The sequence below is a fragment of the Chrysemys picta genome, chromosome 15 (genome assembly GCF_011386835.1).
Source record: "Chrysemys picta bellii isolate R12L10 chromosome 15, ASM1138683v2, whole genome shotgun sequence".
Classification (NCBI taxonomy): Eukaryota; Metazoa; Chordata; order Testudines; family Emydidae; genus Chrysemys; species Chrysemys picta.
Window position 1 is genome coordinate 31,737,101 of NC_088805.1, and position 14,861 is coordinate 31,751,961.

At 41.8% G+C, this 14,861-nt stretch overlaps 1 protein-coding gene across 4 annotated transcripts in view; it reads left to right on the forward strand.

Moving 5' to 3' along the window:
* GRK3 (G protein-coupled receptor kinase 3) overlaps positions 1 to 14,861 on the forward strand; it is a 136,131-nt gene that overhangs the window by 89,980 nt on the left and 31,290 nt on the right. For all 4 annotated transcript variants that reach the window (XM_065568879.1, XM_065568880.1, XM_008163667.4 and 1 more), the window contains 4 exons: positions 677 to 768; positions 4,404 to 4,503; positions 12,515 to 12,593; positions 14,082 to 14,212. In XM_065568879.1, coding sequence (XP_065424951.1) covers positions 677 to 768; positions 4,404 to 4,503; positions 12,515 to 12,593; positions 14,082 to 14,212 — 402 coding nt within the window. The remainder of the gene's footprint in view (positions 1 to 676; positions 769 to 4,403; positions 4,504 to 12,514; positions 12,594 to 14,081; positions 14,213 to 14,861) is intronic.

Sequence of the window (14,861 nt, forward strand, 5' to 3'; positions counted from 1 at the left end):
GGTTATGAGTTCAATCCTTGAGGGGGCCACTTAGGGATCTGGGGCAAAATCATTACTTGGTCCTGCTAGTGAAGGCAGGGGGCTGGACTCAATGACCTTTCAAGGTCCCTTCCAGTTCTATGAGATAGGATATCTCCATATATTATAAATGTGACTTAATAGCCTTGTGGTTTTGAAATAGGTAGGTACAGGAAACAGATTGTTTGAGCACTACTTTTCAGCAAGAGAAGCCAACCCAAGTACTATTCTGTCTCGCTCTGTTTTTTCCCTTCAAAAGTCAGACCTACTTGCCTCCATTTGGTATATTCTTGGCCTCATCCCTTAGTCCTAAAGTGTTTTACTCCCACAATTTCTTTGTCTGCAAGACAATGTTGCTCATGTAAGCTGCTGTCTTGGATTCATCGCCAGTGAAATCCTCAGCCATGCCTTCATCTCCTGCCATCATGGTTGTTGTAAATACCATCTCTCTGACCGCCCCCGATTCTAGTGCTTGCAGACATAGGGAAGCATAAACGATAAGAGAGCTACTTTCTGAAAACAGGTAGCGAAACCATCCATCTACAAATTAAAGAACAAATATCCACTTCCATACTTTCATGTCCAATGAATTTAGAGATTGTAAAGGGGAAAGGTTCTGGGCATTGGAAAATGAAATTTGTGTGTTTTGAATTCACAGCTGACCATGAATGACTTTAGTGTACACAGAATAATTGGGCGAGGGGGATTTGGTGAAGTATATGGTTGCAGAAAAGCAGACACTGGAAAAATGTAAGTCATATACTGTGTTTTAATAATAAATATAAATTCTAAATATATAAGGAAAAAAATCTCTGAATTTTTTACAAAATCTCTGCAGAGCGGAATGATCAGCTTAGATTGCATCATTAAATTGAGCAATAGAGTTTTGTCCTAGAGTCCAGTCAGTTGAAAAAGAGTTTGAATTTATGGAGTGGCTTAAAGCCTCATTGGAAGTTTGATCCTCCAAAATGCTGGACACTCAGGCCACAGTCTTGCAAAACGCTTAAGCATATTCTTATTGAAAACACCCGTATGGTCCCTCTGAAGTCACAGGAGACTTCTCATGTGCTTAAAGTGAAGGGTGTGCTTAAGTACTTTGCTGGCTCAGGGCCAGGAGTGCTCAGCACATTTCAGGATTGAGCCCTGGGATAGAGATGTGTGGGCAGTTTAAGAATACAGTGTCCTAAATCAATGTAATTAAAACTATTTACACTCTTGAGCAGGGCGTTTGAAGGAAAAAACAGCAGCAATGGTTTCTTCTAGTTGACAGTTGGTGCTCCATTGTTAGAATTGCAGCTAAAACACATTTGTGGGTTCAAGTTCCCAAATCAAACACTTTGCTTTCTCCGGCACTGCCACTCACACACCGCTCCTAATTTCTGCATAAAAAACCCCTGGCTATTAGGCCCAATTCTCCCATCACATGGTCATCTTTGATTTTCTGGACATAGCATGGGTTTTCCACATGGTTCTGTCTACCTACTCTCCTACCCACTTGAACCCAGGGATCCTTCTTAGATGATTCCCACCTATCTGAACATAACATTCCTGATACCTGAGGTGCTGAGTATTTGTGGTTCCCATTGGGTTCAGTGGTGGTAGTGGGTGCTCAATACCTTTGAGATCCTGACTCTGAGCTATTAACAAGTGAAGGGTCCCTTGAAATGACTTTCATGTTTAGTCTTTCTGCAGTGACTTTCACCTCAAGTATTTATTTCAATAATACTATTTATATCTTCATTCCTGTTGCAGTACTTTTGTGCACATATTGATTTATTCTTCTTTAGTTTGAGATTTATAAAATGGGCCTGCCATGTAGTCTGTAGGCCATGCACAGAAATGTAAATGATATCCATCTCTTTTGGACAAAAGCCACACTAAATAGGCTTCCACCTCAGAGATAGAGTTAGTACATTTGCCCAGTTGCTTTCTCTGAAGAAGCCTGAATGCCTAAACTAAGGAACTCAGAACCAATAAGGGAAGCAAAAGATGTCCCTCCCCTTCCTTTCCCTCCCCCCAGTTTCCCTGAAGCGCAGAGGCATGAGAATAATGAAAGGTAATGGGGCTAGGAGCAGAAAAGTCAGCCAAACTTTTCCAAACCTGACGTAAAGCTTTAGGTTAGGTTCATCTTTTGGGTAGAGGTTTGGGTTAGTTCTTACTTTATCCAAACCTGTTCACCCATCCCTAATCTAAATCCCATTCACTCTAGATGGCTGCCTCTGCTGCACTTATCTGTCTGCAAGGACTTTGAGAAGCCATCCCGCCAAGGTAAATGCCATTGGTGTTCCAGTAACCCAGAAACAGACACCTGAGGCTGCTCCCAAAGCAGCTCCTCCAAGAGCAGTGTAAACAGAAGCCAACTTAGTGTTAAAAGCAGCGTATCTTAGAAGAGAACATAGTGGTGCTCTATCAGAATGACGAAGTGAGATATTGACATCAACTAGCCTTATCTGACCCCAGATCATTTACCAAGGTCAGTAGCCCCAAGGGACAATTAAGGGCTAATGTTAAAAAGGCTGTGTTAGAAGTAATTTAAAAACTTCCTAATGTAGCACGGAAACCAAGGACAAGAGCATCTGTGGTAAATACACATTCCTGGCTTAGAAATGTAAAATGTGCGTACTCCATACACATGACTCAGCTCTGCTGGTGTTCTCTGGAGTACTGATGGTATGTGGTGGTTGCAAAGCAGGGCTGCTTTGAGGCCTTCTGTCTGCACAGAGCACGGACACTCTGGATTGTTGTTAAACATTTACATTATGCTGTAACTTGTATGGCACTTCTATAAAGAATATTTTTAAATGACACACTCCTGGTTTGCCCTGAGAATGCTGGAAGAGCACTGAAGGGCGTGGGAGGTAGAGGGACAGGGCAGAGACACTGTGCTTAATGAAACTCATTTATGGTAAAAGATGCAACATATGATCTCCTAGCACAGATGCTGACAGACATATGGAGGAAAAGGTGCAGGATCCCGTTCATGCCCTTGGTCCAGTTGACCATGTCTCTTTGGAGACATGGAACACTGCTGGATGTGTTAGCCAGACCCCTTTGTACTTGGAGAACTAGGGTCACCATTCTGCCTTGGTCATCTGGGGGGGGGGGGAGGGAGGAATTTGGAATGAAGGGGCTCCCTACTTCTTCCCCCACTCTCTCTCAGCACACCTGAGCTGGATAAACCAGAATCTAGTCTCATATATATAGTGAACCCACTTTTCAGAGATACCAGGTTTGCACAAACCTTGGGCATACAGGAGCTCCAGGCATATCAGGAGGTGTAACTGCCTTTTAGTTTATTACAAGAGCTGCCTAAGTGTGTTGGGAATTGCTGAGTTGGCTGTGTGAGCATTTCTACAGACAAACATCCTGAGCCTTTTACCTGTGGTGCTACTGACAATGTGCTTAGTCCCAGTTTAAGCCAGTTTTTAGCAGATTGCTATCAGATTCGTAGACTTGTTGGGATCCATGTCATTGTGCTCTTGTTCTGCATTAAAGCATTGAACACTCATGTTCCATGTCTAAAAATGCCATACAGTCATGATATATGGTAGGAGAAGATAGACACAAAAGCCTTCTCTTGTATCTCTGACCATCTGTTGTGTAGTAGAAAACAAACCATTTTCCTTTTTAAAAAAATGTCCGAACCTAGCAGGCCTCTTCTGGGTAGAGGTGAAAGCACAGATTCATATGGAATCAGAATAGGGTCCATGTAAATATTCCAGTTAACTCATACTCCAAATCCTGGTTTGCGGATATTGAAAAATGGACTCCAGTTATCTTTATCTAATCTGTGTTTTTATGATTCCCTGATCACCCTGGTGTCTGGATGCTGGCCACCTTAGACTTTGTTATTTAGGTATCCTAGGAAAACCTATCTATTGGGAGATTGAAAATAATGTGTCAATGCTCGGAAGATGTTGGAGTAGTTCTCTAGGGGTATGTTTACACTGTACTCTGAGGTGCAATTGCAGCTCATGTAGACATACTTGCTCTAGCTTTAGCCATGCCAGCATTACCAAAAATAGCACTGTAGATATGGTGGCACAGACTTCTGTGCAGGCCGTACAAGCATGTACCTACTCACAATGTTAGTCTGCTCTGAAGCCCGCACCACCTCATCGATCTGCTATTGTTATTCATGCTAGCCTGGGTAAAGTTAGCCCGGGTATGTTTATCCAAGCTGCAATCTCACCTTGGATTTCAGTATAGTCATACCATCTGTCTAGATGCTATTTTGAGACTTCTGATATAGATGTAGGTCTTTAAAGACTCTGCTCAATATACTGTCAATATATTTATCTGTATAGATGGCATGGATTGTTGGTGAAAAATATTGAGGGGGGGACCTTTTCCAATATGCTTTTCTGAATTATTAATATTTTCAGGTATGCAATGAAATGTTTAGATAAGAAGAGGATCAAGATGAAGCAAGGAGAAACATTAGCCTTAAATGAAAGAATTATGCTGTCGCTAGTCAGTACTGGAGTAAGTATCCTGGAATTTTTTCTCCATTTTTTATAATTATTTTTTGCAAGTAGTATCAAAAATACTGTGTAGAATACATATTCCAATAATTCATTCATGTATGGTGTGGGGAAGTCAAAGCAGACCAAAGGATAATGGTGTTAAGTGCCCAAAGGTCAAAAACAAAACCCGAAACCAAACAAAAATTAAATAATGATGATATCACCTAGTTCTTACATAGTGTTTTTCATCAATAGTTCTCAAAGTGCCTAACAATCTTCAATGTACTGATCCTCTCAAAACATTAAATTAGCTTGTCCAATTTTTGTGTTATTGCTTACGTCTGTTGTTTTGATCCTTTGGCCCTAGAAGTAGAATTAACTGCCAAGTTTACGTAGGAAAGTTGTCTATGTGATATTTAGATCAGTTTTAAATCAAAAACGTCACAAACTTTGTATATAAAAGGAAACATTTCTGGTATTTATTCTACAATTCTGGAGTCTCACAGCTCATTCCATATAGGGACACTTGAGTTCTGTAGAAGAGACATTCAAATGGAATCCACAGACTGAATGTTGCCCCAAGTGATTATAAAACAGACTTTGAAATGGTAGAGCCTCCAGAGTACAATAACCTCAGCTCTTGTCACCATGGTTACAGGGGATGTTGGTAGGAAGGTTAATTTTGCTCATGATGATTACTTTGTTCAAATGAGATTCACAGTGTACAGCTCAGTGTGAGTACATCCTTATGGCCCAGCCCAGTTAAAGCATGAAAGGGATTGCGTATCATTGGGTAATGCGGGTCTGCCTTGCTGCTTGGCAAATATTACAGAACTCCAAAACAAATACAGTAAAAGCTGTGTTATCCGGCACTTTATCAAATGGAAAGCTCTATTAATTAGCATGTCTGATATCTCCCTATACGATCTAGTAACTGGAACTAGTATACTGCCCAGGAGGTTATGCAATTGCACATTCTGCACTGTACTTTTATGCAAAAGAGGCAGAAGACAAGTAAGCAAGTTGATATCAGGGATTTATTCAAAAAAGCAGCTTCCAGGGTGTGTCTGGGCTGAATCTGTAATGACCCTATATCTCCTACACCTTCAACATCTACAGTGATAATTGATGTTGATAATGATGACCCTGAGGCACTGCAAGATCCTGAAATGCCTTCTGAATCATCAAAGAAAGATTCAATTATGTTCAGTCTAGTTTTAGTGTTAAGTGTATTTTTAGTGATCTGGGTGTATGCCTTGTGCTGCCCATAGTGATATGTAGTGTCATGAGATAACCTACTGTATAGAAAACTTGACCCGTATACACCTTAGTGCTTCAAAAAACTAACCCCTCGGCAGTGCAGTACTACTACGGGATTGGTGAGTACCCGTATACTATTTTATACTTTATTCATTTTATTGTATTCTATTTCTTTGAAAATTGGTATTCCATTGGTAAGTATAACTCTTAGTTAACTGGAATTTTTGATTAACCGGCACCCTCCATTCACCCAACATGCTGGATAACAAAGCTTTTACTGTAGAAAGAATTTGCTGTCTTCTCAAAGAGAAGATATTCTGTATCTCAGTGAGATTACATACATCTTACATTTTTGTCTCTGCATTCTCAGAAATGTTTAATGAGGATTCATTTCTTGTTGAACCTTGTTATTGTGACATGCTTAATGGTAATTTTTCTTTTAAATGCACACCGACTGTCCTCCCCAATGGTCTGTGCTTGTGCATGTGGACCATGTGTCACCTGGGCTCTCAGCCATGGAATCCACTCATGTAACAGAGCATCCGCATGCTCTGCCTCCCACCAGCAACTTGAAGGCTCTTCAAATTGTTTCTCTCTCTTGTCTCTGCAGCCTGTGGTGGTGATTTGGTGGGGTGGAGGGTATATTTCTCTAAGTGACAATCCCTTTCTCTCCACATGCCTTCATTCCACTCACTCACTCACTAATGCCCGTCACCCCAATCGGGGTATGGGCCACCAACCACAGATCTCCAGAGTCCGCTATCCTGGGCCATTTGCTCTAGCTGGTTCCAGGTGTAGCCCATTTTTATGCTATCAGCCTGAAGGTCGCATCGCCAGGTGTTTCTTGGACGGCCTCTTTTCCGCTTGTCCAGCTTGCGTCCATCTTGCTGCGACCTGCGCCGTCTTTCTTGACTCGTACATGGTCCTCATGTTCCATATACCGATGGTAATCCTTCTAGTTGCAAGAAGGGTAATCGGCTTAGTGGCTTCCTCACGACTTTCACCACCCAGCGTCATGCGTCTTCGAGTTGAAGGCCCTTCTTTTTCCAGGCTAAAAGTCTCTGTTATCTCTATTGTTGGCGTTTCTGTAGCAAATTAATTCCACATGTCCTATATATTTATTCCTGCTCCTGTTTTTCTTCCTCACCCTGAGTCTTCAGAGAACCCAAAGAACTGTCCCCACAAATAGGGCTGCTCATATCAAGGAAATTTACAAGATGCAAAATGGGTCTCTGGTTTAGGAAGTACAGCTTGCTCCCAGGCACCTGATTTTGAGGTATTGTTTGGCTCAGAGAGAGAGAGCCATCACATTGCCCTATAAGCACAGGCAAAACCAGTGATAGATACTGCTGAGAGGCACAGATAGGAGCGCCAGTCTACCTCAGGCAGACTTGTGCTAACAATAGTAGTGTAGCTGCAGTAGCATGGGCAGCAGCACGGGGTAGCCTCCGCAGGCAGGGTGGTACTCGGGAATAAATGCAAAAAAGAGAAAATCGATCCGGTTCAAGGGGGGGGGCCCTAAAAAGCAAAAGCAGCTTCTTGTCATCTTTCTCTCTGCTATCTTCTTCTGTGGCAGTGCAAGCGCTCCTGACCATATGACCTTGAAGACTCTAACCCAGTTGATGGGGGAGATGTCGTTTTCTGACTATTTTGGTTTAGTAACTAAAAACACAATTTCTTCCTAGGATTTGAGTCAGAAACCTAATGCCTGGACTAAAGGGCTGGTCTCCCTCTGAACCTAGCTCAAGGAGATGTTCTCAGGGCAGAGTGGAACTCCCAGCATTGGATAGAGGCACATATATGAGCCATGTGTTTTTACACGTTCCAGAAGGCCGACTCTCTCTTGTCCAAAATAGATGCAGCTGTTGCAGCAGAGGCCGAGGTGCCAGCCAGCAAAGCACACTTGGCTGGGAAGAGTTTACGTTTCACATTGAATATCTCCATACAGATTTTTGGCACTCTTCCGGGTTCCTCTCTGTACCCTTCATTTCGTGTGTGTTTTAATCACATGAGCAGCAAAAATGACCGGGCAAATAATGTGCTGTAACTGCTGCTTTATCGTGTCACTGTTACCTCGTGTCCCCCCAGCTGGAACGATGTATTTGCCTCTTTTTCATCTGCTCTTTGGGGCAGGGATCAACTTTTTGTTATGGGTCTGTGTAGTACTTAGCATGGTTAATCCCTGACCGGGTCCTTACATGATACAAAGATATTTTCAGTACAGGATTTTAAATGTCTTAGTCCTCCCAAAGATGTTTTCTAATGCCTTTTACATTTACCCCCATAAATAGACAAGAGAGTTTTTAGAGCACGTCTTGACATTTTATCTCAAACTTTTGTGCAGCCCCCCATGTTCCTATGAACAGTCCTTGTACCATGTTTGTATGGGGCACAAGAGAAGGATAATCTGGTTCAATTAATACATTCCATGGTACAGTGGTCCTTTGTCTTGAGCAAGGTTTGTTTTAATATGTTAAAATCTACATTTTTATGAGCTTGATAAATGTAAGAATTGTACTGAATATTGGTCATTCACTCTTAGGCCTTGTCTACACTGCCACTTTACAGCGCTGCAGCTTTCTCGCTCGTGGGGGGGAAAAAACACCCCCTAGAGCTCTGCAAGTTTCAGCGCTGTAAAGTGGCAGTGTAGACAGTGCACTAGCACTGCGAGCTGCGCTCCCCGCACTGGGAGCTACTCCCCGCATGGAGGTGGGTTTTTTAGCACTGGTGCCGCGATTACACAGCCATGTTAAAGTGCTGCCACGGCAGCTAGTGAAGACCTGCCCTTAAACAAAATTGTGTGGCTTTGACTTTATTTTTCCACATTGTTTAATCTCACTGTGAACAGCTGAGTGGGCAGAACAATGAGGCAGATCAGAATTTCATTGCCCTCTGGTGATCAAGTGATATCTTTTCAGCTCTCCCATCTGCTTTGGCTTACAAGTCACTGTTTTTCTCATCTGTCAGAACTTTTCAGGCAAAGTAAAATCTCAGATAAAAAAAATAAATGTTGAAGTTTTGCAGGAAGATGCTCATCTTGGAATTGAGTTTCTTCTTGGGGCCAGTTGCCTCCGTAAGTTGGGTCCTCTCAAAGCAGAATGGTTTGCACCTCTCTAGTGCGTTGTATCTAAGGAAGTCATACTCCTTCTCTTGCCTCCGTTTTGAGAGAGGGAGGCAGTCATTGACTCTAAGGGGTAATGCCTTTCCCTTACCACTGAACGGAATCAACATGTGGTTTGAAGTTAGAGCTGGAAAATTATGACTTGAAATAATGCTCAGTTGTTTTATCATGGAGAATAATTATCCTTTGGCACATTTACCAGGTGACGTGGTGGAGTCTCCATCACCTGCCGTTTTTAATCAAGTTGGTTATTTTTCTGAAGGGTATGCTCTAGCTCAGCCCGAACGTTTGTGGTTGATGCAGGAATCACGGGTAAAATTCTATGGTCTGTTATGCAGGAGATCAGACTAGATGATCATAATGATCTTCTTGGGCCTTAAATCTGTGAATCTATGGCTTCGATTCTGAATGTCGATTAAGTTTTCTCAGAGCCACGTCTTCAAAAAGAAAATTTTCCACAAAACTGCTAACGATAGGATCTAATGCTCTGATATGACAAAAAAATCCATGTACCTCCTTAGATGAGAGGCTAATGAAAGTTCACTTTTTCTATTAAGGATTAGCAACAGTTTCTGTAAGGTAGCTTCCTTTCAGTTCCTAGGAAGAGTTCTGTAAATTTGCTACACACTTTCCCTTGTAATTGAGCAGGTTAATGCAGGAAAAAATATTGTGCCTTGCTTTGCTATTCTCTCCCTGCCCGACCAACACAGAACAAGTGTTTGACATAATTTGCTAGGTTAAAGTCAGAAAAGGAGAGAAAAAAATAATTCTTGTAGGTATTAGGGCATTCTGAGTGCACAAAATTAACTGCGCTTGTTTTGAAAATGGTAGGATAAGGTCATTCATAAGGGACTCTGTGATTGGAACATTAATTACCTTGAGCAGCACTTGTCTTTCCTGGTGGATAGGACATATGTGGTACACGGATAAATTGTGGAGCTGGAAGTTCATCTTAGAATCTCTTTACCTGTAAATCCAAAACCTTTATTAAGTAAAGGCAGTCAGGTACAGAGTGGATTCCTGGTCTAGAGAGAGAAAACACAGGACTGTGCATCAGTCACTTTAACTCCTTTTATTATTTGCATTGCCACTCACTATCTGCATGACCTGAGGAAGTCAATTCTTAATACATCTTGGTGCCTTGTTTTTTCTCATCTGTAAAATGGGGATAATACTGTACCTCACAGAGGTTTTCTGAATCTGAAGGTTTAAAAAGTGCTCTGAGATCTTTAACAGGTGCTATGAAAGTGAAAAGTTTTATAAGTCAGAAAACCATGCCCAGTATTTGAGTTGAAGAAGAGCTTGTACAAAAAACATGTTAAAATTGTTCTTTGTTTCACAATAGTAGATTTTCTACTAAAAAGATAGCAAATTGTCATCCAGACAGAGTAGGTACTAGGTCAGTGGTCCCTCAGGTTTGTGTTAAAACACCATTCCCTCCCTTAACTTTCCTGTTTTAATAAGAACAAACTACATTCAATTGTAGCTTATCTTATTACATTTTCAAATATATTGATTTTAATTACAACACAGAATACAAAGTGTACAGTTCTCACTTTATATTTATTTTTGATTACAAGTATTTGCACTGTAAAAACCCCCAAAAGAAATAGTATTTTTCAATTCACCTAATATAAGTAATGTAGTGCAATCTCTTTATCATGAAAATTGAACTTACAGATGTAGAATTATGTAAAATAAAAAACTGCATTCAAAAATAAAACAATGTGAAATTTTAGAGCCTGCAAGTCCACTCAGTCCTACTTCTTGTTCAGCTAATCACTCAGACAAACAAGTTTGTTTACATTTTCAGAAGAAAATGCTGCCTGCTTCTTGTTTAGAATGTCACCTGAAAGTGAGAACAGGCGTTCTCACAGCACTGTTGTAACCGGCGTCGCAAGATATTTACGTGCCAAATGTGCTAAAGATTCATATGTCCCTTCATTCATCAACCACCATTCCAGGGGGCATGCATCCATGCTGATGACGGGTTCTGCTCGATAACAATCCAAAGCAGTGCGGACCGACGCATGTTCATTTTCATAATCTAAGTCAGATGCCACCAGCAGAAGATTTTCTTTTTTGGTGGTTCGGGTTCTGTAGTTTCCGCATCAGAGTGTTGCTCTTTTAAGACTTCTGAAAGTATGCTCCACACCCCATCCCGATCAGATTTTGGAAGGCACTTCAGATTCTTAAACCTTGGGTTGAGTGCTGTAGCTATCTTTAGAAATCTCACATTGGTACCTTCTTTGCGTTTTGTCAAATCTGCAGTGAAAGTGTTCTGGGTCATCATCCAAGACTGCTATAACATGAAATATATGGCAGAATGTGGGTAAAACAGAGCGGGGGACCTACAATTCTTCCCCAAAGAGTTCAGTCACAAATTTAATTCATGCATTATTTTTTTAATGAGCGTCATCAGCGTGGAAGCATGTCCTCTAGAATGGTGGCTGAAGCATGAAGGGGCATACAAATGTTTAGCATCTCTGGCACGTAAATACCTTGTGATGCCAGCTACAAAAGTGCCATGCAAATGCCTGTTCTCACTTTCTGGTTACATTGTAAATAAGAAGAGGGAAACATTATCTTGTGTAAACATAAACAGACTCGTTTATCTTAGCGATTGGCTGAACAAGAAGGAGGACTGAGTGGACTTGTAGGCTGTGAAGTTTTACATTGGTTTGTTTTTGAGTTATGTAACAAAAATTCTACATTTGTAAGTTGCACTTTCACAACAAAGAGATTGCCCTACAGTACTTGTATGAGGTGAATTGAAAAATACTATTTCTTTTGTTTACAGTGCAAATATTTGTAATAAAAAAATAAGATACACTTTGATTTCAATTACAACACAGAATACAATATATATGAAAATGTAGGAAAACATCCAAAACATTTAATACATTTCAGTTGGTATTCTATTGTTTAACAATGCAATTAAAACTGCGATTAATCGCGATTAATTTTTTTGAGTTAACTGTGATTAATCGACCTAGTTCCTAGTTGTTGTAAGGCAACTGGGGAGCTGAGGGAAGTTTTACGTGACCACCAGAGGGCACCAAAATTCTAAATTGCCTGCTTTTTATGACTGTCAGAGCAGCCCAGCTGACTGGATTGAATTTCATCAATTTATAGAAACTTAATTTGCAGGTAAGGATAAAATTACCTGTTCTAATTATCAGAATTTCCCATATGAATTCATTCAAATGATTTAGTCTCTCCTCTGTTTCAATTGGCTAAACAGTATTCCTGTCTCCCACCTTTCTTTTCCATTCCCCAAGGGACCCTACTGGTTACTTCCTAGGCTCTTGCATAGCTTGTGAGCTTTCACATATTTTTTGTAATTATAAGTCTAGTGGGAACGTAGGTCACACTTCCTCCTTCTGTAGAAATGTTGGAACATGTTCTGGGAGAGTGCTTCTTGGGGTTGCAAATCTTCAGAAGAGAATCGTGTCACTAGTTGCAGTGTTTGATTTCCTATATTCGTTTTGTATATTTGAAAACAAGAAAATATTAGCATTTGCCAAACTGCATATGGAGTACATCAAAGTGTATAGATAGAAAACAGAAATCATTTTAGAAGATATCTTAATGTAACAAGGGCACTGCATATCATGTGAGGTAAACTCTTCATTGATTTCCTTTACAGGACTGCCCTTTTATAGTGTGTATGACCTATGCCTTCCACACCCCTGACAAACTCTGCTTCATCCTGGACCTGATGAATGGTAAGCAAAGTTAATGAAAGGAACCATTCTGGTAACGGTGAAGGATGCGACGGGGCTCACGGAGAGCTTGGTAGAAGAGGGGAGGAAGGAAGGTGAAGAGCCAGAGAAAATACTGAGATTGTGAGCCTGTGAGAAATGGGAGGACAGTGGAGAAATAGAAGGGAAGAAATGGAAAAGGTTTAGAAAGAGATTGAAAATGTCTAATTTAGATCACTTTAGGATCTGAGAGGCAGCCATAGATACAACAGGAGAGAAAAGGGGGAGGTAGGTTGGGAAATTCTGGAAATAAAGGTGGCAGTTGATAAGGTCTCCTTGAGATAGCATGCAGAAAGATTGGATGTAGAACTCAAGGATGACAACCGAGAACATGGAGAGGCACCCAAGAAAATAATGAAGGAACGGTCAAGAAAGCAGGAGGAGAATGAGGAAAGCAGAGTCATGGAAGCCTTAGAATAAAGGTGAAGTTGAGACACAGAGAAAGGGATCCACAGTGTCCAAGGCAGAAGATCTTGCAAGTTAGTGGTCTAGTCATTCTAGATGATCACAGTTGGCCCTTCTGGCCTTGCGATCTATGATTCCGTGACAATCGTTATGGCTCATTATTTTAAATCTGACGTTCCTTAGCAGTTTGGGGGACTGCTTTTTGACCCTGATTCGGCAGTGAGATGCCTTCAGTTGCTAGGGTGCACCCTGGCGCGTTGCTCTGTAATTTAAGGATCAGATCATGTAGACAATTAAGAATGTCTGTAACTGTATGCATATGAGTAATCTCATTGAAGTCAGAATGGTAGTTGATTATTCAGATTGTCCTAAAAATTATTTTGGGACAGTTCTCTGGCCTATGTTATACAGGAGGTCATTCTAGATGATCACAGTTGGCCCTTCTGGCCTTGCAATCTATGATTCCGTGAAAATAGTTATGGCTCATTATTTTAAATCTGTAGTTTGATCATGAACAGTTCTATACAAATATTCAACCTCTTGTAGTTGTGATTAGTTAGATAAGTCACCTTGTGTTCCCTGACTAGACGAATGTGCAAGCACTTCCAGCATGAATATTTCCATGTGCAAATAGAGAATTGAATTTCTTTGCAAACCCACATATGTGACTTGGAAATTCACTGCAAGTGACACTTAATTTCTGGAGTGGTCACTAAAAGCAGTCACTAAAGAGTAAACGGGTGATATGAATTCATGTTTAAAATGAAGTGATATTTGCTGATTATTTGTAGAGTATCTACTCGGCTTTATTAATTTCTTGGAGTATTGCCAACGTGTACGCTCAAATGCATGAAAGCATCCCCTGCAAGTGCCTAAGTATGTGAATCCAAGCTCCTTCCTGTCACACAAGTCGACGGAACTACAAATTAGTAGACTTTTATCTTCCTCCTTACATAGCTCTGTATAGTACAGCTTTCCACCTGCCAATGTAACAGGACTTTACTATTCCCTATTTTATGAATTACATCCCAATTTTTCTAATTCTAGGAGGAGATTTGCACTACCATCTCTCACAGCACGGGGTGTTTTCTGAGAAGGAGATGAGGTTTTATGCTACTGAAATCATCCTGGGCTTAGAACACATGCACAATCGATTTGTTGTATACAGAGACTTGAAGGTAACCCTTTTATTTACACAGCCAGTTATAGGGTGGTGATGAACAACCTAGGTAGGGTTACCATATGTCCGTATTTTCGCGGACATGTCTGGCTTTTTAGTTGTTAATTGCAGTCTGGGAGGATTTTTTAAATATATAAAAACGTCCGGAAAATACGGATGTATGATAACCCTACTCACTGCCCCTCTCTCCTCTTGGGGTGTCAGCTCGCTGCAGCCTGTGGATTGCAGCCTCCCCTCCCCCCAGTGCTGCTGAAACCCTGCGCCCCATGGCTAGGAGCGGTGATGTCTCTGCAGCCAGCTGCGGGTTGCGGGGGGGACCCGCGGTCGCTTCTCCCTCCTCCGAGCATCCCCTGCGGCTCTGGCAGAGCCTCAGTCTTCCCCCTCCGCCCTGGCTGTGCAAGGAGCCCCCCCCCCGCCAGTGGTCCATGCAGCCGGGGCTGCCTCCCTCTGCTCCCCCGCCCCGAGGAGCCCATCTCCTGCAGCAGCCCGGCCTGAGCTGCCACAGCCTCACCAGGTCCGGCTGGGAGCGGAGTGGAGGCCCCCCTGAGCCTGGGGGCAAGGCCCAGGCCACGCACACAGCACTTCTCTGCTCCAGTCCGGCCAGAGAGGGAGCCCACAGCTGGAATGCAGCCTCGCAGGTGGGAGTG